Source organism: Aspergillus aculeatinus, assembly GCF_003184765.1.
Source record: "Aspergillus aculeatinus CBS 121060 unplaced genomic scaffold BO66scaffold_2, whole genome shotgun sequence".
NCBI lineage: Eukaryota > Fungi > Ascomycota > Eurotiomycetes > Eurotiales > Aspergillaceae > Aspergillus > Aspergillus aculeatinus.
This window is the reverse complement of record NW_020291471.1, coordinates 260,178-281,566: the sequence shown is the minus strand read 5'-3', so window position 1 is coordinate 281,566 and position 21,389 is coordinate 260,178. Positions and strand designations below refer to the sequence as shown.

The following is a 21,389-nucleotide window of genomic DNA, read 5'->3' as shown; positions in this document are numbered from 1 at the left end:
CATCACTGACAGGCGGCGTGGACATATTATCTAAACCATCCCGCACTAAGAAGCGACCCGAAATTTACTATACTCGATAGGTCCTTAGCACTAACAGGTCTCTGCGGGGTATTTTGCACTCGGGGTTTGGTCTAAAGCTGAAGCCTCGGAATAGACATCTCCCAAGATAGGAACCATGAGAAGAAGCCGGAGTCAGAGACAGCTACCTAGTAGTGTCGCTACTTAGCTCGCCAAGCTAGTGAGTTCAAAGGTGCCTGTCCTCTGTGCAACACACCGCATTTTCACATCCACCGTTACAGATCAATTTTTGTGCATATAATTCAAGTACTTGTACTGCTTCCATGCTGTTGTTTTGGGCATTATTGCGACGTATCACTGAAATATAAAACTCCGTTTTCAAGCTATAAATGAGGACGACGCCACAAGGTTCACCGCAGCGGCCCAATGGGCAAAGTGAGAGCCACCATTGGTATTCCCTATAAGCTACTCCGTACTGAGCTCCGATATAACAATCTCAACTCATCGGAGCCATTTTAAATGGCTAGACAACTGATCAACTTACGAAAACAATTTGATGCTGTCCGCAGCTTTAGTTTTACCTGAAGGGACTAGTGCACTTTAGCATGAATAGGTGATACCGAGTCCAACCAGTTGATGGGCGCCGAGGCATCATGATCTGCGTAGCTCTTGATGAAAATTTAGTAGCATTCTTCTACTGCCAGTATAGTTTGCCTCAAGTTCGCACGTTTACCAAAATCCGCAGCGGTCCATTGTTGACAGGATCATGTGACCACGCGATACTTTGGTGTCCAGCAATCTGTAGGCAAACGCGCTAAGATGTGGCGAGCGCGTCCTACAGACTCGGCGAAACAACAACCGCCACCAGCGACCAAGCGACAGTTAGAGGGCCTCAAACACAGGTTGATACGTATCATCCATGTAAGGTATCTTTATCTGCTATTCCGCAACTCTTCTAATATCCATAGGTATCGCCCACGCCCCGTCCTCAAAGAGAATGCCACGAGCACGCCGGCGAAGCTCCAACCCGGCACTCCCGGGAGCTCCATCGACCGGCTCTCGAGACCCTTCAAATGCCCTGGATCGGCCACCCCTACCCGCACATCAGAGAAGCCCGCGAGGAAGAGACGGAAAGTGAACTATGCCGGGGCCGACGGAGAAGGCAATGATGAGGGTGAAAAGCCGTACACAAACGAGGACCGTCTCGCGCTCGCCACCCGGGACGTGAATAGGTTTCCCGTCTTCAAACCGAAGGACAAGGACACAGCATTCCGACAGAGATTCAAGGTGCCTCTCATCAACAAACAGGTTGACAGTTTTGGTGCCCGACCAGCCCCGACGCTGGGGATGAGGCAAGGCGCTACGTTCGTTGTGAAACCGTTGCATGACCCCAGTGGCGAGTTCGCGATAGTACTCTACGACCCGACTGTTGACGATGTCGAAGAAGCAGAGGCCAACAAAGAACCGCAAGGCGAGGCAGAGGGTGAGAAGCCCCAACTGGACGAACCGCTGGTACATAAGAGCTTGGCAGATATTCTCGGACTCAAGAAGAAGGTCGAAGACAGACCTAAGGTCCCTGTTGTCATCGATCCACGGCTGGCGAAGGTTCTCCGGCCGCATCAGGTGGAAGGTGTTAAGGTAAGTGTCGGTCTTGTTGAGAGGTGGGCCGCTTTCTTTGACTAAGATGAACTCTTACGTAGTTCCTTTATCGCTGTACAACCGGCATGGTAGACAAGAACGCGAATGGGTGCATTATGGCTGATGGCATGGGCTTGGGTAAAACGGTATGATAATTGCCTACAATTCAATTCCATCTACTAATAATAGCAGCTGCAATGCATCTCATTGATGTGGACATTGCTCAAGCAATCCCCGGAGGCTGGGAAGACGACCATACAAAAGTGCATCATCGCGTGTCCATCCAGTTTGGTCGGAAACTGGGCCAATGAGCTTGGTAGGTTACAAGTCATGATTAAAAAACACATACACTGATGATATTTGCAGGGAAATGGCTTGGCAAGGATGCAACCACTCCATTTGCAGTCGACGGCAAGGCCTCAAAGACGGAGCTCATTGCTCAAATGAAACAATGGGCCATCGCGTCCGGACGATCGGTCGTGAGACCATGTCTGATCATTTCTTACGAGACCCTGCGCTTGTATGTCGATACACTGAAGGACACCCCGATCGGATTACTACTATGCGACGAAGGCCACCGACTGAAAAACAAAGAGAGTTTGACCTGGACTGCGCTCAACAGCTTGAATGTACAACGCCGGGTGATCCTGTCTGGTACCCCAATTCAGAACGATCTGTCGGAGTATTTCTCACTTCTCCATTTCGCGAATCCGAACCTGCTGGGATCGCAGAACGACTTCAGAAAGAGGTTCGAGTTGCCAATTCTTCGAGGAAGAGATGCCGCGGGCTCAGAAGAAGATCGAAAGAAAGGAGATGAGCGGCTGGCTGAGCTTTCAGGCATCGTGAATAAATTCATCATTCGCCGAACGAACGAGCTGCTGTCGAAGTATTTGCCGGTCAAGTACGAGCATGTCGTATTCTGCAACATGTCCCAATTTCAACTCGACCTCTACAATCACTTCATTGAAAGTCCGGAGATCAAGAGCTTGCTCAGGGGTAAAGGGAGCCAGCCGTTGAAGGCCATTGGACTGTTGAAGAAGCTCTGCAACCATCCTGATCTCCTCAATCTATCCACAGACCTTCCAGGCTGTGAACACGCATTTCCGGATGACTATGTTCCTCCCGAAGGACGAGGACGCGATAGGGATATCAAATCGTGGTATTCCGGCAAGATGATGGTCTTGGACCGTATGTTGGCACGTATCCGCCAGGACACGAACGACAAGATTGTTTTGATTAGCAATTATACGCAGACATTGGATCTTTTCGAAAAGCTTTGCCGGTCACGGGGATATGGGTCCCTGCGATTGGACGGTACCATGACCGTGAACAAACGACAAAAGCTCGTCGACAAGTTCAACAACCCCGATGGCGAGGAATTTGTGTTCCTTCTCAGCAGCAAAGCGGGTGGGTGTGGTTTGAACTTGATAGGTGCGAATCGACTGGTTCTGTTCGATCCCGACTGGAATCCGGCGGCCGACCAGCAAGCCTTAGCGCGTGTCTGGCGTGACGGTCAGAAGAAGGACTGCTTCGTCTACCGCTTCATCGCCACTGGCTCGATTGAGGAGAAGATATTCCAGCGTCAATCGCACAAACAATTACTTTCTTCGTGCGTGGTGGACTCCGCCGAGGACGTCGAGCGACACTTTTCTTTGGAATCACTTCGCGAGCTGTTCCAATTCAAACCGGACACTAGAAGTGATACACATGATACCTTCAAGTGCAAGCGTTGTCGGCCCGATGGGACACAGTACATTAAGGCCGCTGCCATGCTGTACGGTGACACCAGTACTTGGAACCATTTTGTGAACGATGGAGAGACTGGCCACCTCAGCAAGATCCAGGACTTGCTGATCCGACAGGAGACTGGGGAAAGAGATGTCTCTGCGGTTTTCCAGTATATCAGTCATTGAGTCTTTGATGGATAGCGAGCACGATTTTATCTTGTCATGTCTTAGCGTGCATTGAACGAGCCTCTCAAATAGATGATTTAATGCCATTACACTAATGTACCAGAAGCATGGTTTCCATTATTGTAAGTGGGATTAAGCAGTGGTTATATTGGGCAAGGATGAAAACACACTGTAGTTATTGATTAGGCGGTAAGGAGTCGGCGGTGCCGAGTGCTGACACTACGTCACATCGCATCCGCTAACTAACTTGAGTTATCCACGTTGTGCCAACGCATCTTCCTGTGAGAGCTCCCCACATTGTTATTGACATCGTGCCTACTGCCGAGCGACAAGGCTAATTATCGGTATAAGCAAAGGGACCGCGAGGGGCCACTTGAACTTTCCTCAACAAGGAAGAAGCCGTGCCAACTTGCGACTGATGGCTTGGGAAGAATAAGTTAGTTGGCTTGCTAGTTAACGTTAACCTACTTTACATACTAGTTCATTTACAGCTCCTCCTTCCTGGCGAGTCACCACCGCCTCACCGCCCAGCCTAGCCAGAACGACGCTTGCACACCATGAAAACCATCTAAAACCGGCCCCCGGAGCTTAATCAGTCGTTCGATTTTATGGGAATCGGAGCGATGGATCACTCAATCCAACGTTCGCTGAACGATAAGCTCTATGACCGGAGGAAACAGGGAGCCTTGGAGTATGGATACTTTTTTTTTTATCGATAAGAGAGGCCAGATTAGTCGCAATCAACACGGGTAGTCAAGACTAACTCATGCGATTTCTCCTACCAGGCTCGAGAAGGTCGTTCGCGAAGCCGCTTTCAGGGGGGAGCACGAGGAGATTCAGAAGATCGTCGACCAGCTCTGTCACGATTATGCCTACGCCGTGCATCAGCCCCATGCCAGAAATGGCGGCTTGATAGGCCTCGCTGCCGCTTCGATAGCGTTGGGATCCGTGAGTCCCCCCCGGCAATGCATACTCGATGTCCGCGGTATAGGTACTGAACTGTTGGATTACTATATAGGAAGGTGTTGCACCGTACTTGAAGGAGATCGTACCGCCGGTGCTTGCATGCTTTTCCGACCAAGATGCGCGCGTTCGGTACTATGCTTGCGAGAGCATGTACAACATTGCCAAGGTTGCGAAAGGGGAGATCCTACTCTTCTTCAACGAGATCTTCGATGCGTTGAGCAAGGTGAGTGCTCGTTGTCGATGGGGTTGGGTTTTCTGCCTGCTTACTATTGCCCGTCTCGATCCATAGCTCGCTTCCGACTCCGAATTGTCGGTCAAAAACGGCGCAGAACTCCTCGACCGACTTGTCAAGGATATCGTTTCCGAATCGGCGGCCTCTCACGTCTCAGTGCTGCAGCTTACGGAGAAGCAGCAGGCCGATCCGGAGTCATTGGAGGATGTGGAACTACCGACTGCGTTCTCGCTCCCGAAATTCATCCCCTTGCTTAAAGACCGGATCCACGTCACAAGTCCCTTCACCAGAACATTTCTGGTTTCGTGGCTCACGCTCCTGGACACGATACCCGACCTAGAGCTCATCTCGTTTCTGCCGGACTTTCTCGGAGGGTTGATCAAGTTCCTCGGGGATCCGAATAGAGATGTCAATGTCGCGACTCAGGCGCTTCTGGATCGGTTTCTTTCGGAGATCAAGAGGATCGCTCGGCTCAAGAAGGGAATCGAGGAAAGCCGCAAAGACCAAGGAAGCGAGACTAGACAGTCCACAACGAGTGACGGTCTTAGCGTGACGACGACGACCGATCAGACTCTAGCCGTCGAGTCGGAGACAAATGATAACGCGATAGAAGATTCCGAAATAGATTCCGTGACTGATGAAGATGGATTCAACGCAGACGGGGATTGGATTCCTGGCCAAGACGTCCAGATCGACTATGCAAGGATATTGGAGATTCTCGTGGGATATGTTGACACTTCATTCGGTGAGCTATCATTCACTTGTTCTAGTACCTGGTGGAACGGACACTTACGCGCATCATAACTCGCTAGTGGAAGAAATGCAGTTGACGGCTTTGCGTTGGATCGACAATTTCTTCGAGATCAGTCCCGAAGACATCTTGCCCTTTGTGCCTCGCCTGCTGACCCAAGTACTCCCGGCGATGTCCAGCGGCTCGGACCAAGTGCGGCAGGCCGCCAACCGAGTGAATACATCTCTGCTGGAATACATCGTCACATTGTCCGAAGACACGTCGGAGGAGACCTCCCGACAAGGGCCAGTGACCAAGCCCAGTAACACGAATGGCAAAGACGTGGTCGTCGAACGAAGGTCGTCCACACCAGGCAGCAGACCTTCTGAAGGCACGTCGAACGAGACGAAAAAGCAGGCCTCGCCGCCACAAGAGGTGTCGACCGAGCCGACCCCCAGGAGCAGCATCATCTCAACGTCCGTGCCGCCCGCCGATCTCGACTACGCTGCGGCGGTCAACTCTCTGACGCTGCAGTTCCTGAACGAGAACGAGACCACCCGTGTCGCGGCCCTGTCCTGGCTGATCATGCTCCACCGCAAGGCGCCGAAGAAGGTGATCGCGTTCAACGATGGCACGTTCCCGGCCTTGCTCAAGACGCTGTCCGACCCCGCGGAGGTGGTGGTGACCAAGGATCTGCAGCTCCTCTCGCAGATCTCCAGGAACAGCGAGGACAGCTACTTCAAGTCATTCATGGTGAACCTGCTGCAGCTCTTCTCCACGGATAGGAGTCTGCTAGAGGTGCGCGGGAACCTCATCATCCGGCAGCTGTGCATGAACCTCAGCCCCGAGCGCATCTACAGGACTCTCGCGGACTGTCTCGAGAAAGAGGAGGTGAGAATTACCACCACCACCACATTAAAGAACCATCACGACTGAACCCCCCTCACTGACCCCATCCATTAAATGAACAACAGGACCTCGAGTTCGCGAGCATCATGGTACAGAATCTCAACAACAACCTCATCACAGCCCCCGAGCTCTCGGAACTCCGGAAGCGCCTGAGGAACCTCGACAACAAGGTAGGATATATCGGCCGCACGTATTCCAAGAAACTGACCCAATGTCAGGACGGCCAGGCTTTCTTCGTCGCTCTATTCAGGTCCTGGTGTCACAACGCGGTCTCGACATTCTCGCTCTGTCTGCTCGCCCAAGCCTACGAGCAAGCATACAATCTCCTCCAAGTATTGTACGACCATCTTTCCTCGAACACCAGTGCTCATAGTCACTAACAAATATCCTGAAACAGCGCCGAGCTCGAAATGACCGTCAACATGTTAATCCAAATCGACAAGCTAGTCCAGCTGCTCGAATCCCCCGTCTTCACGTGTCAGTTTGTCGTTGGCCCCCAGCTCCCTCAAAGCTCACCACCCCTAACAACAACAACAGACCTACGTCTCCAACTCCTCGAACCAGAACGATACCCCTACCTCTACAAATGCCTTTACGGAGTTCTAATGCTCCTCCCGCAAAGCTCCGCCTTCGCCGCCTTAAAGAACCGTCTCAACAGCGTCAGCAGCATCGGACTCCTCCACACCGGTCCCCGACTGTAAGTCCCCCCCCAAAGCATCAACAGCAGCATCTCTAACACCGGATGGAAAATCCAGAACCGCGCTCCCCTCCTCCCTAACTACAAACTCCACCTCCACCTACGACCGCCCCACCGGCAGCAGCCGCCTCAAACGCGAAGACTCCTCCAGCTCAACCTACACCACCACCTCCGCGGCAGCAGCCGCAGCCGCAGGAACCTCATCATCATTATCATCCTCAAGCACCTCCTCGATCCGGTGGGTCGAACTCCTCGACAAATTCAAATCCGTCCAGGAGAAGGCCCGTCGCGCCCAGCGCGCCTCGCAGCGGCCCCCCGACCAGGACGCCGGCGGGCCCTTCGGGGCGGCGGCCGGTGACGGAGCAGGAGGACTTACACTCACACGACACCCCGGCGCAGGCGTAGATCTAGTCCACCGCGGGGGCCGCGACCGGAGTACCATCGCCGCCATGTTACCAGATGTGCCGAGGGGAGGCACGGCGGGCCTGGGAGCCGGAACCGGTGGGGACGGGGCGCGCGCCGGCGGTGGGCCCGATTCCGGTGGGAATGGTGGTGCTGGTGCTGGTGCTGGTGGTGCTGGTGGTTCGGCAGGTGCAGGTGGTGCTGGTTCGGGACCGGGCGCTGCGGCTGCAGCAGCTGGGGGCGGCGCGGCCGGTCGAGCCGCGGCCGGGGCCGGGCACAGACATAAAACCAGTCTACCGAACCTGGGTCGCTTGGGGATTGGGGGTCGCAAGTCGAAACGGTGATGGTTTCGGTTCGGCTATTCTTGTATTTCTGGGCCTCGGGGGAAGACTGGGGGTTCCTTGTTTTTTCTTTTTGTTTCTGTTTTTGTTTGTTTTGCATTTCGGGAAGCCGTCGAGAGAGCGGGCAATGAGGGCCCGTTTCGATCTTTAGATGGAGATGAAAGTTGGGGAGGTCGGTGAATGATGAACAACAAGGAAGAGGTGGAGCGCGGTGTCTTGAACCTGCCTATCCCGAGATTATCCAGGATATATGCCTAGACGTGAAGCTGTCATTGGCCTGTATCCCGCCATGCTTCGCAATGATGCGCGGGAGCTTGCCAAGATGAATATGATATCATTAGACCATCGCAAGCCGACTTCGAGACTTACTATACCTTTCTTTGGCTCCTCCACGTGACTGATGGCAAACATGTAAGTCAGATGCTAGTGGTAAATGTATATTCGGGGTAGACCGTGTAATATATGTACAGTAAGGGTAGCGAGAACAGTTTGAAACAGATAGATGCGCCGTCGAGGTCACCGACGACTCGCTAATGGGCTCGAGTAAAATATGGACAGATAGAAAGTGCAACATCGCTTGAGCGATCACAACTCCGAAGCAGAAACAAGACAGCGGAGGCTAGAACCAACGGAGCATAGTCAATGGTCGAAACAGATCATGCATGAAAGGCGTCAGCAAGATGGTGGCATATGACTTCCAGAAAATAGCCACGAGGAGATGCAGAGTGTTAAAGGCCAATTGAACCGGCAGATGGGAAGTCCCTGTATGACCCGTGGACCAAACTTCAACTGCGCGGGAGCGAGATAAGCCAGCGCACGCGGTGCGATTCTTTGTGGATAGATGGATCGAACCAATCTCGCTCCCCGTCGCATCATGGGCGAGACATCCGAGGCAAGCTTCAAAGGCAAGAATAACCATGGACTTTTTTCCCGCTTGGGTGCTGGACCCGACGAATGGAATGAAGAAGCAAAGAAGGACAAGTCGTCATATCCTTGACACGAGACGTTATGTCGAGGATCAATGGTCGAACAATATGGGATTGAGGCAGAGCGTTAAATCGGGTCGGGTTTGATGCCGGAATCACCGCCAGCGCGAATCCCCGGATGATCCCCATGTTGGGGGCTTCCAGTAGCCTCCCGTGGATTGTTTGGAGACAGTGCCGGTGGAGGAGTTCGATCCACTGGAGTAATGGTATTCGCCGTCGACATACTGCACGCCCGAGAAGGTGCTCCGGTGCTTGCGACGAGCATAACGCTGCTCTAGACGGTAAAGCTCCAGCTCTGTGAAGTCATTCTGTTAGCATGAGGCTGCTTTTGCGGGGGTAGCGATCGGGTCCGGAGGTGATCAGGGGCTTGCACTGCCGCGCGACCATCAAGAGTTGATGAGAAACGTACTTGCTTGCAACTTCTCAATGAAGCCCATTTTGGGTGTTTTTGTGTGTAGTTGTGTTGGAGAGTGGTTCGGCTAGTTCGGAATCGGGCCGTTAACGTTTGGGGGCGGAGGGGGGAAGGATTGTATGAATTCTTATGAAGGGACCAAGTTGCAGTTGAGCGAGCGATATATCTGAGTGAGCCTTGAGCTGCACGAGAAGGAGGGAAGGCTGGTTTATGCAGTGGTGCGGTAGGGTAGGCGGGAAGGGGGGTAAAGGTCAAATGGTGGATGGTGGGAAAGGGAGCTAGATGCAAGTCGAAGCAAGCAAAGTAGCCGAGTGCGAGTGCGATTGGAGGGTTAATAGCTTTAGTGGCTCAGTTGGTGGGAGTTGGTGGGAGTTTAGTAGGGAGACGCGGTGGCTCGGAAGATTGGCACCCAAGGAGAGACTCTGCTCCGGAACTAAAGCGGAATTGATAAGACTAGTTTAGGTTGAGACTCGAGGGAATTATTGGCAACACTATAGGACATAGGACTAGAAAGAACGGAAGAGGAACCGAAAGGAAATAAGCAGAGAACGAACGTGGGGTTGGGAGGGAAGAAGAGAGGGAAAGAGAATATGACGAGTCCACGAGGTAAGGGAGGGAGGAAGAGAGGGGAAGAGAGGGGAAGAGAAGCGGAATTGAAAGAGAGAGAGAGCGAGAGAGAGAGTCTGGACAGGACGGAGTGAGGGAGTGTCGGCAGAGTGACGGGACGGACAGGGAAGGGAAGCAACTGCAACTGCAACTGCAACTGCAACTGCAACAACGTGGGTTGTGGGTTGGGTCTAACCATAGTGGGGTTAGCCAGGGGTTGAACTGGGTTTAGTTCTTGGTCAGTTGGCAAAAGCCGCAAACCTCATGGCAAAATCCAACACACAGTCTTCCTCATGGCCCGTGTTGCCTCTTCAACCCCTGACTAGTAGATTACTAGAAACACTAGCCAGCACTATTAGACTAGGTACCTATTACACCCACACACCAACACGACACAACAACTCAAATCATTCTCGCTACAATGCCCCAATTGCTGGAACCCAACCAGCAAGGTTTGAACCTATTCGCATAGTCACCCTTGGCAGTTGACCTAGTATCCCAGCGCCCCATCTTCTCGATCTTCGAGAAAACTCCTTTCCTTTCTGCATGCTTGTTTGCGGAGGATAAACGTTGCTGCAACGCACGGTGGTCAATCGCCCTTAACTAGCGTTGCCTCTTTCCGGGTTGACACCTGCAGTTCCATGGACGGAAACGGTCGGATCGGCAGGCGATTCTTCGACATGCTTTTCAACACCGGACAATAGTTTGGTTGGCAGTTATTGCTGCATACCTAAGGTAGTAGTTCAACTACTGCTGCCAGACACGCGACCAGAACGAGACGAGAGATTCACCTCATGTGTATCTCACCCCAGAACGGGACTGGCGTACCCAGCAAAGTGGTATCATCCATGGTCGACTTTCAATAACCGTGCCGAACGCTCTCATCTCCAACACTAAAAGCCCTGACCCAAACTTTACGAAATGCTGGAGCTCCATCGGACCCCCGCCGGTGGTTTGGCTTAGATAGAGAGGGGAAGGCTGGCAGCATTTAAGTTGATCATAAACTCATTTTGATTTTCAACGACCGCTTGAGCTGCGAGTCGTGTTCTCTAAATCTAAAAAGTATATTTACGTAAGTAAGCCTTAGTCTTTTGTCGCCCGATCTCCATAGGAAGCAAGCAAAAAAAAAAAAAAAAAAAAAAAAAGGTACGCCCACGAGCTCACTTCTGTCGCTGGGGGGAGGACGGGCCAGCGTCTTGCTCCACTTCCTCCTCTTCTACGCTTTCCGATCCCTGCTCTTCCGTGAGAGACATTTCTTGTGCTGTGGCGGACGTTAGCGCTCAAAACGAGTTCGTATGGCTTGGTGGCGGATGCATGGAAAAAAAAAAGAAAGCAAACTCCACTTACTGTTCCACAGTTCAGAATAGATGCCATTCTGTTCCAGAAGTTCGCGGTGCGAACCTATCTCCACCACACGGCCCTCCTTCAGCACCAGGATCTGGTCGCAGTCGTAGATCGTCCGCAATCGGTGGGCCACGAAGACGCTCGTGCGGCGCTTCTCCTTGAGAATACTGTTGATGTTTTGCAACAGTGCCTTCTCCGTGTAGGTGTCCAATGCAGAGGTCTGGTCGAGTGATCCGTTAGCGCCCCAACCCTCTAGCACAAGCGAGTCTACTGGTTGGAAGAGGCATGGTACTTACCGCCTCGTCAAAGAAGAGAAGCTCGGGATCCTTCAGGATTAATCGCGAGACGGCCAGTCGCTGCTTCTCACCACCGGAGATCATCATCCCCCGCTCTCCGACAGCCGTTTGGTATCCATCGGGTAGCTTCTCAATCAGTTCGTGGATGTGGGCGCGTCGGGCAGCCTTGCGGACGTCTTCATCGGTCGCGTCGATCTGCCCATACCGGATATTATGTTCGATCGTGTCGTTGAACAAGGGAGTATCCTGGGGCACCACACCGATGGCCTTGCGCAGACTCTCGAGCGTCACGTCACGGATGTCTTGCCCATCGATGAGGATCCGGCCCTCCTGGACATCGTAGAAGCGGAACAGCAGGCGCAGAATGGTTGATTTGCCGCAACCACTGGGCCCGACGACCGCGAATTTCTGACCGGCAGGGATCGTAAAACTTGCGTTCTTGAGGATCGGCCGCTCTGGGTGGTAGCCGAAGGTGACGTTCTCGAACCGGATCTCACCCCCTTGGTTCAGCACCAGGGGCTTCGCGTTGGGGCGCTCAATGATGTTCACATTGACTTTTTGTAGATTGAACAACGTTTCCATGTCCAACAGTGACTGGCGAAGCTCGCGGTACACGGATCCGAGGAAGTTCAGAGGGACGGAGAGCTGGAAGACAAGCTGGTTAACCATAACCAGGTCACCAACGGTCAGAGTGCCAGTGGCCACGCCGTCGGCCGCGAGATACATCATTGCCGCCAGGGCGCTGGAGAATATCATGTTCTGCCCAGAGTTGAGGAATGCAAGGGAGGTGGTGACTTTGATCGAAGCATCCTCGTAATTCTTAAGCGCCTTGTCGTAGCGAGCAACCTCGAATCTCTCGTTGTTGAAGTACTTGACGGCCTCGTAGTTGATCAGGGAGTCCACAGCAACGGTGGCACCACGATTATCGGCGGCGTTGGCCTGCTTACGAAATTTGGTTCTCCAGGCGGTGGTGGTAATGGTAAAGGCCGAATATGCGAGCATGGTAGTAGCCGTGATCGCCGCGAATTTGAAGCCATACTGATAAGTCTGTCGTCATGGTTAGTAAGTACCTTGACACATTCAATTAGACAAACCGGGCCATGCTATACCAGAATCCCGCACACGAGGGAGATTTCCAGCGCGGTAGGGACGACGTGGAACACCATGGAAGTCAGCAAGAAGCTGATACCCTTGGTACCACGGTCAATTGCCCGCGTCAATCCTCCGGTTTGGCGCGTGAGGTGAAAGTTCAAATCAAGGCGTAGGAGGTGTTCAAAGACGTTTCGCGCGACCTTGCGGATCGCTTTTTGGGCAACACTGGCGAAGACCGCATTCCTGAGTTCCTGGAACACAGTGGCACCGATTCTCGTGACACCGTCTGGCAATTCAATTAGGCCTGGACAATTGAGCGGCGAGATCCTGACTTACAGGCGATAATCATCGAGCCCGCAACTGTATAGGCTGTACCGCCTACAGTCGCGAAATCCACATTCATCGAGTCGACAATGCTTTTGAAGTAGAAGGGTACCTCAACGTTCAAGATCTGGGGGCGCCCGGTCAGCACACCAGTCTGCATGACCAACATCCCCCCTGCAACTTACCTTGGCCCCGATAAGTAGAGATAGGGCGCTCCCAACCCGAAGCTTTGTTCCCCAATCGTCCTGCACCGTATCTAATTAGCACAGCTCCGGATAGCTCCGCCGCATTTGCATTCGAGTCCTCCCACCTTTGGCCAAAGATACTTTGCCATCTCCCTCATGATCGCCCAGTCCGCTTTCCTTTGTTCCTTGGTCGCTAGCGTGGCCTCGCTAAGCAAGTCCTTCTTCTTGGGAGTAGTGGTGGCATTCTGGTTCTCGGGGGCTGTCGTGGAAGCCCGAGTCGCATTCGCTGCTCCCGGTTGTACCGCAGTTGGGCTGGTAGGGTTCTCCGAGGCGGGAGGTGTGCTCGCAGACACTTGTTTCCTGTTGGATTCGCTGGATGTCGAGATGGCTCTGAGTTGCACTCCGTACAAGGCAGAGGTCCATGAGGTTGGGCGCGTGACAAATCGGCGCTGGTATACGAAGCGCCCCGGGACACGCCAGCACGGCGATCGGGCGGCCCTGGGCAGCATGGTGGCCGGTCAACAATCTTCACAATGACCAGGAAATGTTCAAGACTTCCTCCGCTCTCAATGGCGCATTGTAGTGTCGGACAGAGAAAAAGGCACAAGGGTTCTCCGCGCGAGACGCCGCCGGCTTGTGAATGAGGACCCGCCGGGTTCGGAGGAAATCGTCGGCGGGGGGGATGCGCGGGGAGATCGGGAATCTTGATCCTTGAAGTGAGTGCTATGAAGGGTCAAGGGGGCAATGGATGTTTGACGACAATCATCAAGGAGTTTTATATGCGAGCCGATAGACTGAATGACACGAATAAAGGTAGATCTGGCGCAATCATCGCCGATTTGGTCTTGTTGGACAATCTCCGTTAATGGAATTCAAGGTTACTATTGAACACTGCCCGCCGCGTCGACTTTCCATTTCCAGAATAGGTTTAGGTCAGCGCCGCCTTTCGCTCTGGGACAGCAGCCGGGATCGTGGCATGAGCGCGGACGGTGCGTGTGCTGATGGCTCTCACAATCCGATGCCGGAATAGCCAAGGTATAGTGCGTAATAAGCATTCAACTGCCCCAGCAAGCGCCCCAGCAACCCATCAGCGCTTTCGAAGCAGATCTTTTTCTAATGCCTTGCTCTCGGGCTGATCTTCGCATATAGCCCCGTCGAAGCACAGTGGAAGGTCTGACTTTCCCGTATCCATCGCATGACTTGTACGCTTGACAACTTCCGGTCTTCTGCCCCTGGGACGGGAGATAAAGTAAGCTTTGGAAACAGCCATGTCAGGACGATACCCGACAATGCCAGGTGCATTATTCTCTCTCAGCCTTGTTTGTCTTTGGCCATCCAACACATGGGCCTATGGTCGATATCTATCAGGGTGGATTGGATCCACTGATCGTTCCGATACGGATCGATTCGATTCCCCAGAGGCACGGCCCTTCGAATGCTAAGCAGATAAACCCTATCATAACTTAGAGTCGTCGTTCTCAGTGGCTCTGTAGTCCCACACGGGCTTACCTGATTAAGTTGAGCAGGATGTCAAGAGAGCCGAATACTCGGCTTGGCGGAGTTTCTCTCCCTGGCACTTAGGAACATGCTACACTGACGCTGAGCTGGGTCGCCCAGCGGCCGGCCTGGCTTGAGGGATGTGGTCCTTTCGGCTTGCGATCTTTCATGGTTGTTAATTTCACGACCTTAGCTTCCCGTAGATTATCTCAACCAATTCTCCCAGCCAGTTGTTCACCGGCCGCGACTAACGATTCTACTAGCTGCGATTTGCCTACTGGTCGAGATCACCTGAGAGCCGGTCGAGAGGAGATTCTTAGTGTGTTCTCATTGCCAATATCTTGTCGACCATGGAACACCTGATAGGGTATCGGTTGCTCTCCAGCGGCAGAATGGTTCAAGCCCGTATAACGGTCATTGATCTTGTTCAGCCGCGCTATTTGCTTCTCCCTCCCTTCACTTCAAAGCCCCTTCATCATCCACTCGTCGAACAAGAGTTCCAAAGCCGTGGGCCGGTCGTCGGGGTTCCACTGCAAGGCCATCCGGAGCCACCGGAAAAACCCCTCTTTATCTTCCCTGTCCACCTCCGAGGCCAGGCTCTCGAGGGTAATATCTGGAATAGAGGCAACCTCCTTCCACTTCCCCGACTTATCCCAGAAGGCTGAGCTGAGGTGTCTCTGTTCCCGGAATTCGGGGGGCGGAGGGCCTAGCAGAGCAATCAGTTCTGCTATATGGACCCGATCATCAAATATGCCATCTGGATTTTTGCCATTGATCAGGGTGCGAGAGCTGACAATATCCCAGGCCTAAGTATACCCCAGTATTAGCATTTTTAAAGATAAGTAAATGTAAGAATAGTTCTACTCACAACCATAGCAATATTCCATATATCTACCTTATAGTCCCAGCTCGACCTTAAAATCACTTCCGGAGCTCTATAAACATTCGGCATAATATCGCCATTCTGCTTTTCATCGCCAAATCGAGCTTCTCCAAAATCAGCGAGAATTGGCCTTCCGCCTGGAGAAAGAAAACCTAAAGGCCTGTAGATTGTTCGATCTTTAAGCTTCTTTCGGGGTGTTGGGTTTGCAACTTCACGCTCTTCGAATTGGGAAAGATGGCTTGTCTCCGGGCCGGGAAGTAGTAAGTTCTTCAGCTGGAGATCTGTGCCAACATTAGGCCTGTAACTCAAGATCCTCAAGGGGGGTGGTAAGCATATAACCTGTATGGATGATATGGCACTCTGAATGCAGGAAATCCAGGGCGACGAGTAGCTGTCGGATAGCAGGCTTCATGAAATCAAGGGTTTTTTTCGTTGCGAGGAGCCATCCTTACTAGAAAATCTGCAGTCATTCCGAGAGGCTCGTGAACAAGACAGGCGTGACAGCCATGAGGGCCCTGGAGATAAAAATAGTTGAGAAGTTTACGAATGAAGTTTTTCCCGGGGTGTTGTGCTTCCACCGAATTAATGTGCTTGTAAATGTCTAGTTCTCGCTCAAGGTCCCGGTTCTGGCCCGTGACGTAAACCTTTAGAACCACATATGTCGATGCACTGGTTTGAAGCATACTATTAGGATCTCCGTTATCATCAGGGTCATATAAATCAACTGCACATACACTAAGTCTTTCGCCAGCCAAACTGTGGAAGTGACTCCGTATCCTAGTTTGGCAAGGGTTTGATACCGATCATTGAGTACTTCACCCTGGGTGACTGGGTAGTATTTCTCGGGTTGGTAATTCGGCAGTGTCTCCTCGTCAAGCTCGGCGGACTGGTCCAGCAACTTGACTCCCGAGGTGGGAAACACTCTCGGGGTGCATGTCCACTGCGCCGACGACATTACTGTTCGACGCGGCACCGCTGTAGTTCTCAGAGCTGACTGTAGGGAAGTACGACGACAGCAAGAAGTGGAGGGTAGAGACGTAGCAAAACACCTGCGAGCACCGGGAAGGCAAGCATTAGTCCAAGCGATTCGCCCGGCTCGCTTCATTATGAAGTTAGGCAAAAGGGAGAACGCTCAAGAGGGATCGGACGGAGAACATAGTCCTCAACCTAGTACAGGTCACGGCCTAATGTCTAATTAGCTGATTTCCATTGTACGGGCGCCGGCGATGAGATGAGCGAGTTGCGGGGCCGATTCGCCTTCATGCCATCTGGAGACATGGACAGTCCTCCTTGGGCGTCTCCACAACCTTATCTGTGCAGATTAAGTGGCCCCGATAGAAACGTCAAATCACGTGGTTTGGTGCGTACCCCGGAGTAATGGTGTGCGTGTCCGGATTATTCCGCGAGCGCTCCCCGAGCCATCTCGGTCCAGTCACGTGAATCCCTCTTTTCAAAGATGCCAGGGCTTGTTATCTTTGGTCACTCACTTGCAGGCAGTGATCATGCTATGTATGCATATCAGACAGTACCGAGTAGCCTTGTCTCCTAATGGCAGGGGAGGAATAAAAACCACTCCTCCAACTCGTACTAGAGCTAACTATACCGCAGAAGTTATACGCGTGAGATAGGTATGACATCAGCGGGAAGCCGTCTGGCGCACAAAAACCACCAGAGCTCAATGCAACACTTCTCCGGGTTGGGATGAAGGCTTATCCTTGAGGTAAACAGATTTATCTCTACCTTACAAGTGACTTTGATCTCATTTCCGCCGTTCAACTGCAGACCAGCAAGCACCAGGGCAGAAGTGGTCGAAGGCCGGTCATTGAGTGCCAAGCCGCAGAGCAACGCTTTCCCCGATCAGGAACTGCGAAGAATTACTGCGATTACCGCGGAGGACGAGCCGAAGCATCCTCGTTCAGCTCCCAGTTATTTCCTCCTCTCTTCGCAGATTCACACACTCCCCTTTCAACCATGGCAACAGGCCAACCTTTGAGGGGAGCTGTCCGGGCTCTGTCCTGGACTCGTGTTCTTCCCCCTCGGGCGCGACAAGGAGCTTTGCTGCACCGCGCATGCCAGACCAGAGGCGTCCAGATTCGCGCTGCGCCCGCGGAACAGCCTGCGGTCAATGGAGACAATCTCCCTGTGTCCAGCACTCCCACATCAGCTGAATCCGCTGGTAGGTCTTGTCGCAAATCCAATTCAATGCGGTGCAGGCAATTGGAGCCCTCGGTTCACACCGAAACTCCTTGCTAATATACTCCTATCGATATAGATGCTCGGTTCGATGTCATTGGCGCACCCTACTCGCTCCTGTCGGTTTCGCTTTCCGCTTCGCAGAATCTGTACACTCGCCGAGGGACGTTGGTTGGGCTGAGTGGGAAAGCAGACAATGTATGCAAATACCGGAACTTTCGCAATCTGCTCACGTACGAGCTACCTCTAACATCTGATACCACCAGGTGATTTCCACCTTGAGTGTCCTTGAACCCTTCCGAAGAGCTGTTGTCGGCGTGCCGTTCCTCTATCAAAAGGTCTGATCTGTCTCCATAAGTCGAGGGGTTTGGGGCTAAACTTCCGCGCAGATATCCTCCGCCAGCCCGGTGACGGCCCTGGTCTCCGTCCGCTCGCCAAACACCTCTTTTGCGGTCGTACACCTCAATGGCTCGGTCGACTGGATGGTCGCTCAAAGGCGAGCGCTACTTGCCTGGACAGGTCGTTCGCTCTCCATTCGACCCACCATCAACACGAACCTGGTTCGTCTCATCCGGAACGTCACATGGTCTTATGATTATAGCTAATTCGCGAAGAGCCTGGCCCACTGGGGTAGCTCTGAGGTCACTGGCAGAGGATTGTTGGCTCTGGTTGGCAACGGCCAGCTGTATTCGGTCGAGCTCAAGGCCGGCGAGCAATACATAGTCCATCCCAGGTATGCTTGTCAATTCTACCCACTGTGCAGAAGCTCAGCTAACTGGCCTTGAAAAGCAATGTTGTTGCTTACACTATCTCGTCCAACCCTCCTCGTCCCTACCGGTTCAAGTCTACGACATTGAAGCTTCAGGTTCCGGGCCTTAAGAACCTGCCTGCCTTCATTCAAAGCTACATTCAGAGTTCCAAGTTCCTCCAAGCTATGTCCGAAGCGGATACTTGGAAGTCTACAATGAAGCTGGTTCACAGGCTTCGCACCTGGTCTCGAATGACCATCTGGGGTGACAGGGTATGCTCAATCGATCTCACCCTCAAGTTGTATTGCGCCCAGTGCTGATGCTGCTTAGCTGTTCCTTCAATTCGACGGCCCTACAACTATTCTCCTTCAAACCCGCGGGCCTCGCATCAACGAGGTCCTGACGAAGCACGAGGTGAACGAGCTTGCCAGTGCTCCGCGTGGATTGACCATTGGCCCAGCGAAGCCTCCAACACCGGCGGAGGAAGCATCGCGGAAAGCAGCCGAGGAGGCGGTGAATGCTGCCCCTGTTCCCTCCCGGACGGCGGACGACTTGTTCCAAGAAGCCAAGGGCACGTCGCAGAGCGTCGCCAGACTCACCAAGGATGGCAAGGTGGTTTTTGAGAAGCTGGAATAAGCCAGTTGAGTGTTTAAGCAATCTGTTTCAATTATCCTGTTCCGTTGCATAAGTCCGAGTTCAATTATTGGAGGGTTCATTTTCATTGCAGGCTCAATGTACTATAGACAGCATGCGTCCGATCGTACGCCAAACTCTCTTCATGAATCCCATATCTTGCTGATCGCGCTTGGATCATCTGCTGCCTTTTCCTGACTTCTGCCACTTCATCTCTCGAACTTGCTCAAGAATTACAGTAAACACGGGCAGCAGTTGCGCAAAAGTATGGAAGAGGTGAACATCATTCCGGACCAAGGGTCCTGCAAGGGGCTCCAATAGATCGGACATATCAAGGTTTGCTCATCATATCTGACTTCTCTGTTGTGCCAAGCCCCCCCTTGGTACGGATTGTTTTGAACGACTCGTTCATGAGTTGACCGACCCGTAAGGGATAATAACTCACCCCATGGCGACGAAATCCCCCCGAATGGCTCCGTTCGATTTCAAAATTTATCTCCGGCCCGTGCCGGTGCCTCGTTCTCATCGAGGCTCATCCTGTATCACCGTTCTTGCTGAGAAGGCAGTTCTTGACAAGAATATTCCTACCTTGGAGTGACCTGTCGGACGGACGAGAATCGTGACCCCCGAGACCACGAGTCTTGAGAAAGATGACGAACAACATGCAACGGCACGAGTTTGACCTTCCCAGTGAGCTTCCCGCTGAAGACATCAATGAACTATATCACAGCCATGGTTCGACTTCAACAACGCAGGTCGACGTTGAAGCTGACAAGGACGAGCTTGTCAGCGGGCGACAACAACATCCTCTCGAGGCAGGGCAAGAAGAGAGCAGCAACACGAGCGATTCAGTGGAGAAAATAGGCGCTGCCGCGGCCACGACGCAGATGGCACAAGGGCCCAAGGGAGCTCCAGATGGTGGGATGGAGGCCTGGCTCACTGTTCTGGGTGGCTTCTGCGCTATGTTCGTCAGCTTCGGCTGGGTCAACTGTGAGTTTCTGCTCGCAGCACACTCTGGGTGAAGTCTGTTATTGATGAGCGAAATTAGGCATGGGCATTTTCATCGATTATTACAAGACACACCAGTTGCAGGACGAGTCCACCAGCACTGTGACCTGGGTCACGTCTCTGATGACCTTCATGATGTTTTTTGGGGTACGTAGATGCCAAATATTTTTAGCTCTCCCTAGGCACCCTTGCAACTGACCAGGGGACAGGGCCCCTTCGTCGGGATCCTCTTCGACAACTTCGGACCCCGATACATCGTGCTCGCCGGCACCTTCTTCCACGTCTTCGGACTCATGATGATCTCCATCTCCACGGAGTACTACCAGTTCCTGCTCGCCCAGGGCCTGTGCAGCCCGATCGGCACCAGCGCGCTCTTCCACTGCAGCATCAACTCCATCAGCACCTGGTTCGGGCGGCGGCGCGCGCTCGCGCTCGGCATCGCCACCAGCGGTGCCAGCCTAGGGGGCGTCATCCTCCCGATCATGCTCACCCGGCTCTTCGACCAGCTCGACTTCGGCTGGGCGGTGCGCATCTGCGCCTTCCTGATCCTGTTCTGCCTGGTCATCGCCAACTGCACCCTGACGTCGCGGCTCCAGCACCGCCGCAAGCCGTTCCACTTCCTCGACTTCGTGCGGCCCCTCCGCGAGGTCCCCTTCCTGCTCACCACCGCCGGCACCTTCTGCTTCTTCTGGGGCATGTTCCTCCCCTTCAGCTTCATCCCCAGCCAGGCGCAGAAGAACGGCATGTCGGCCTCGCTGGCATCGTACCTGATTCCCATCATGAATGCCGCTAGGTTCGTTGCGCCAGCCCCCCAAAAACGCCCCCTCTTCCATCCCAAACCCCAAACCCCAACCCAACTAACCCTCGTGGAACACAAAAACAGCACCCCAGGCCGCATCATCCCGCCCTACCTAGCGGACCTGTTCGGCCGCTTCAACCTGATGATCCTCATGACGTTCCTGTCCGTCGTCCTCGTGCTGGGCCTCTGGCTCCCCACGCACGGCAACGTCCCCTCCATCTGCTTCAGCGCCTTCTACGGCTTCAGCTCGGGCACCGCCGTCTCCCTAGCCCCCGCGCTCGTCGCCCAGATCTCCGAGATCCGCGAGATCGGCGTCCGCAGCGGCACGTACTTCTTCCTCGTCAGCTTCGCCGCCCTGACCGGCACCCCGATCGCGGGCGCCCTGCTCCCGGACCCCTTGCACGGGTCGTATCTCAAGCTGAATGTATTCTGTGCGGTGGTGATGGGCTCCGGGGTGGTGTTTTATTGTTTGGCCAAGTTGTGGATTAGTGAGGGGAGGGTGGTGAGGAAGGTTTAATTTTTGGGGGGCAGGGGGG

The 21,389-nt window shown here is 53.3% G+C and overlaps 6 protein-coding genes across 6 annotated transcripts; 3 read left to right on the top strand and 3 right to left on the bottom strand.

Annotated features, from left to right (window-relative positions):
- Nucleotides 1-882: 882 nt before the first annotated feature.
- BO66DRAFT_416968 (uncharacterized protein) lies at nt 883-8,225 on the top strand. The gene is made up of 14 exons (XM_025649637.1): nt 883-939; nt 987-1,656; nt 1,719-1,802; nt 1,849-1,972; nt 2,023-3,553; nt 4,355-4,517; nt 4,588-4,758; nt 4,825-5,512; nt 5,580-6,388; nt 6,472-6,576; nt 6,625-6,743; nt 6,804-6,883; nt 6,944-7,103; nt 7,162-8,225. Coding segments are annotated over exons 1-14 (5,394 nt in total). The 5' UTR covers nt 883-937; the 3' UTR covers nt 7,850-8,225.
- Nucleotides 8,226-8,927: 702 nt separating this feature from the next.
- Nucleotides 8,928-9,269, bottom strand: BO66DRAFT_433901 (uncharacterized protein; the record flags this gene model as incomplete). Its single annotated transcript, XM_025650730.1, has 2 exons — nt 8,928-9,127; nt 9,242-9,269. 2 exons carry the CDS (start codon nt 9,267-9,269, stop codon nt 8,928-8,930), a joined length of 228 nt encoding a protein of 75 aa, XP_025508615.1.
- Nucleotides 9,270-11,005: 1,736 nt separating this feature from the next.
- On the bottom strand, nt 11,006-13,714 carry atm1 (ATP-binding cassette Fe/S cluster precursor transporter ATM1). Its single transcript, XM_025644377.1, has 7 exons — nt 13,217-13,714; nt 13,092-13,151; nt 12,919-13,033; nt 12,600-12,868; nt 11,491-12,537; nt 11,198-11,414; nt 11,006-11,111 (listed from the first exon to the last, which is right to left on the bottom strand). Exons 1-7 carry the CDS (start codon nt 13,598-13,600, stop codon nt 11,011-11,013), a joined length of 2,193 nt encoding a protein of 730 aa, XP_025508614.1. The 5' UTR covers nt 13,601-13,714; the 3' UTR covers nt 11,006-11,010.
- Nucleotides 13,715-15,049: 1,335 nt separating this feature from the next.
- BO66DRAFT_407568 (putative protein kinase) lies at nt 15,050-16,576 on the bottom strand (the record flags this gene model as incomplete). Its single annotated transcript, XM_025649068.1, has 5 exons — nt 15,050-15,394; nt 15,457-15,647; nt 15,811-15,877; nt 15,924-16,140; nt 16,206-16,576. The coding sequence occupies 5 exons, from the start codon at nt 16,574-16,576 to the stop codon at nt 15,050-15,052; spliced, it is 1,191 nt and encodes a 396-aa protein (XP_025508613.1).
- An 866-nt stretch (nt 16,577-17,442) lies between these two features.
- On the top strand, nt 17,443-19,049 carry BO66DRAFT_311914 (AIM24 family protein; the record flags this gene model as incomplete). Its single annotated transcript, XM_025643341.1, has 7 exons — nt 17,443-17,647; nt 17,744-17,862; nt 17,931-18,002; nt 18,054-18,224; nt 18,279-18,397; nt 18,454-18,685; nt 18,744-19,049. The coding sequence occupies 7 exons, from the start codon at nt 17,443-17,445 to the stop codon at nt 19,047-19,049; spliced, it is 1,224 nt and encodes a 407-aa protein (XP_025508612.1).
- A 659-nt stretch (nt 19,050-19,708) lies between these two features.
- On the top strand, nt 19,709-21,370 carry BO66DRAFT_311778 (MCT family MFS transporter; the record flags this gene model as incomplete). Its single annotated transcript, XM_025643337.1, has 4 exons — nt 19,709-20,036; nt 20,095-20,201; nt 20,264-20,847; nt 20,938-21,370. The coding sequence occupies 4 exons, from the start codon at nt 19,709-19,711 to the stop codon at nt 21,368-21,370; spliced, it is 1,452 nt and encodes a 483-aa protein (XP_025508611.1).
- Nucleotides 21,371-21,389: the final 19 nt, after the last annotated feature.

Excerpts from the sequence above, each read along its gene's own strand:
- BO66DRAFT_416968 (XM_025649637.1), top strand. Across the intron at positions 1,803-1,848 it reads GCATGGGCTTGGGTAAAACG|CTGCAATGCATCTCATTGAT; the intron begins GTATGATAATTG and ends TAATAATAGCAG. Across the intron at positions 5,513-5,579 it reads ATATGTTGACACTTCATTCG|TGGAAGAAATGCAGTTGACG; the intron begins GTGAGCTATCAT and ends ATAACTCGCTAG.
- atm1 (XM_025644377.1), bottom strand. The coding sequence starts at position 13,600 with ATGCTGCCCAGGGCCGCCCGATCGCCGTGCTGGCGTGTCCCGGGGCGC. Across the intron at positions 12,538-12,599 it reads CCCTCGTGTGCGGGATTCTG|ACTTATCAGTATGGCTTCAA; the intron begins GTATAGCATGGC and ends CCATGACGACAG. Across the intron at positions 11,415-11,490 it reads TTCTCTTCTTTGACGAGGCG|ACCTCTGCATTGGACACCTA; the intron begins GTAAGTACCATG and ends TCACTCGACCAG.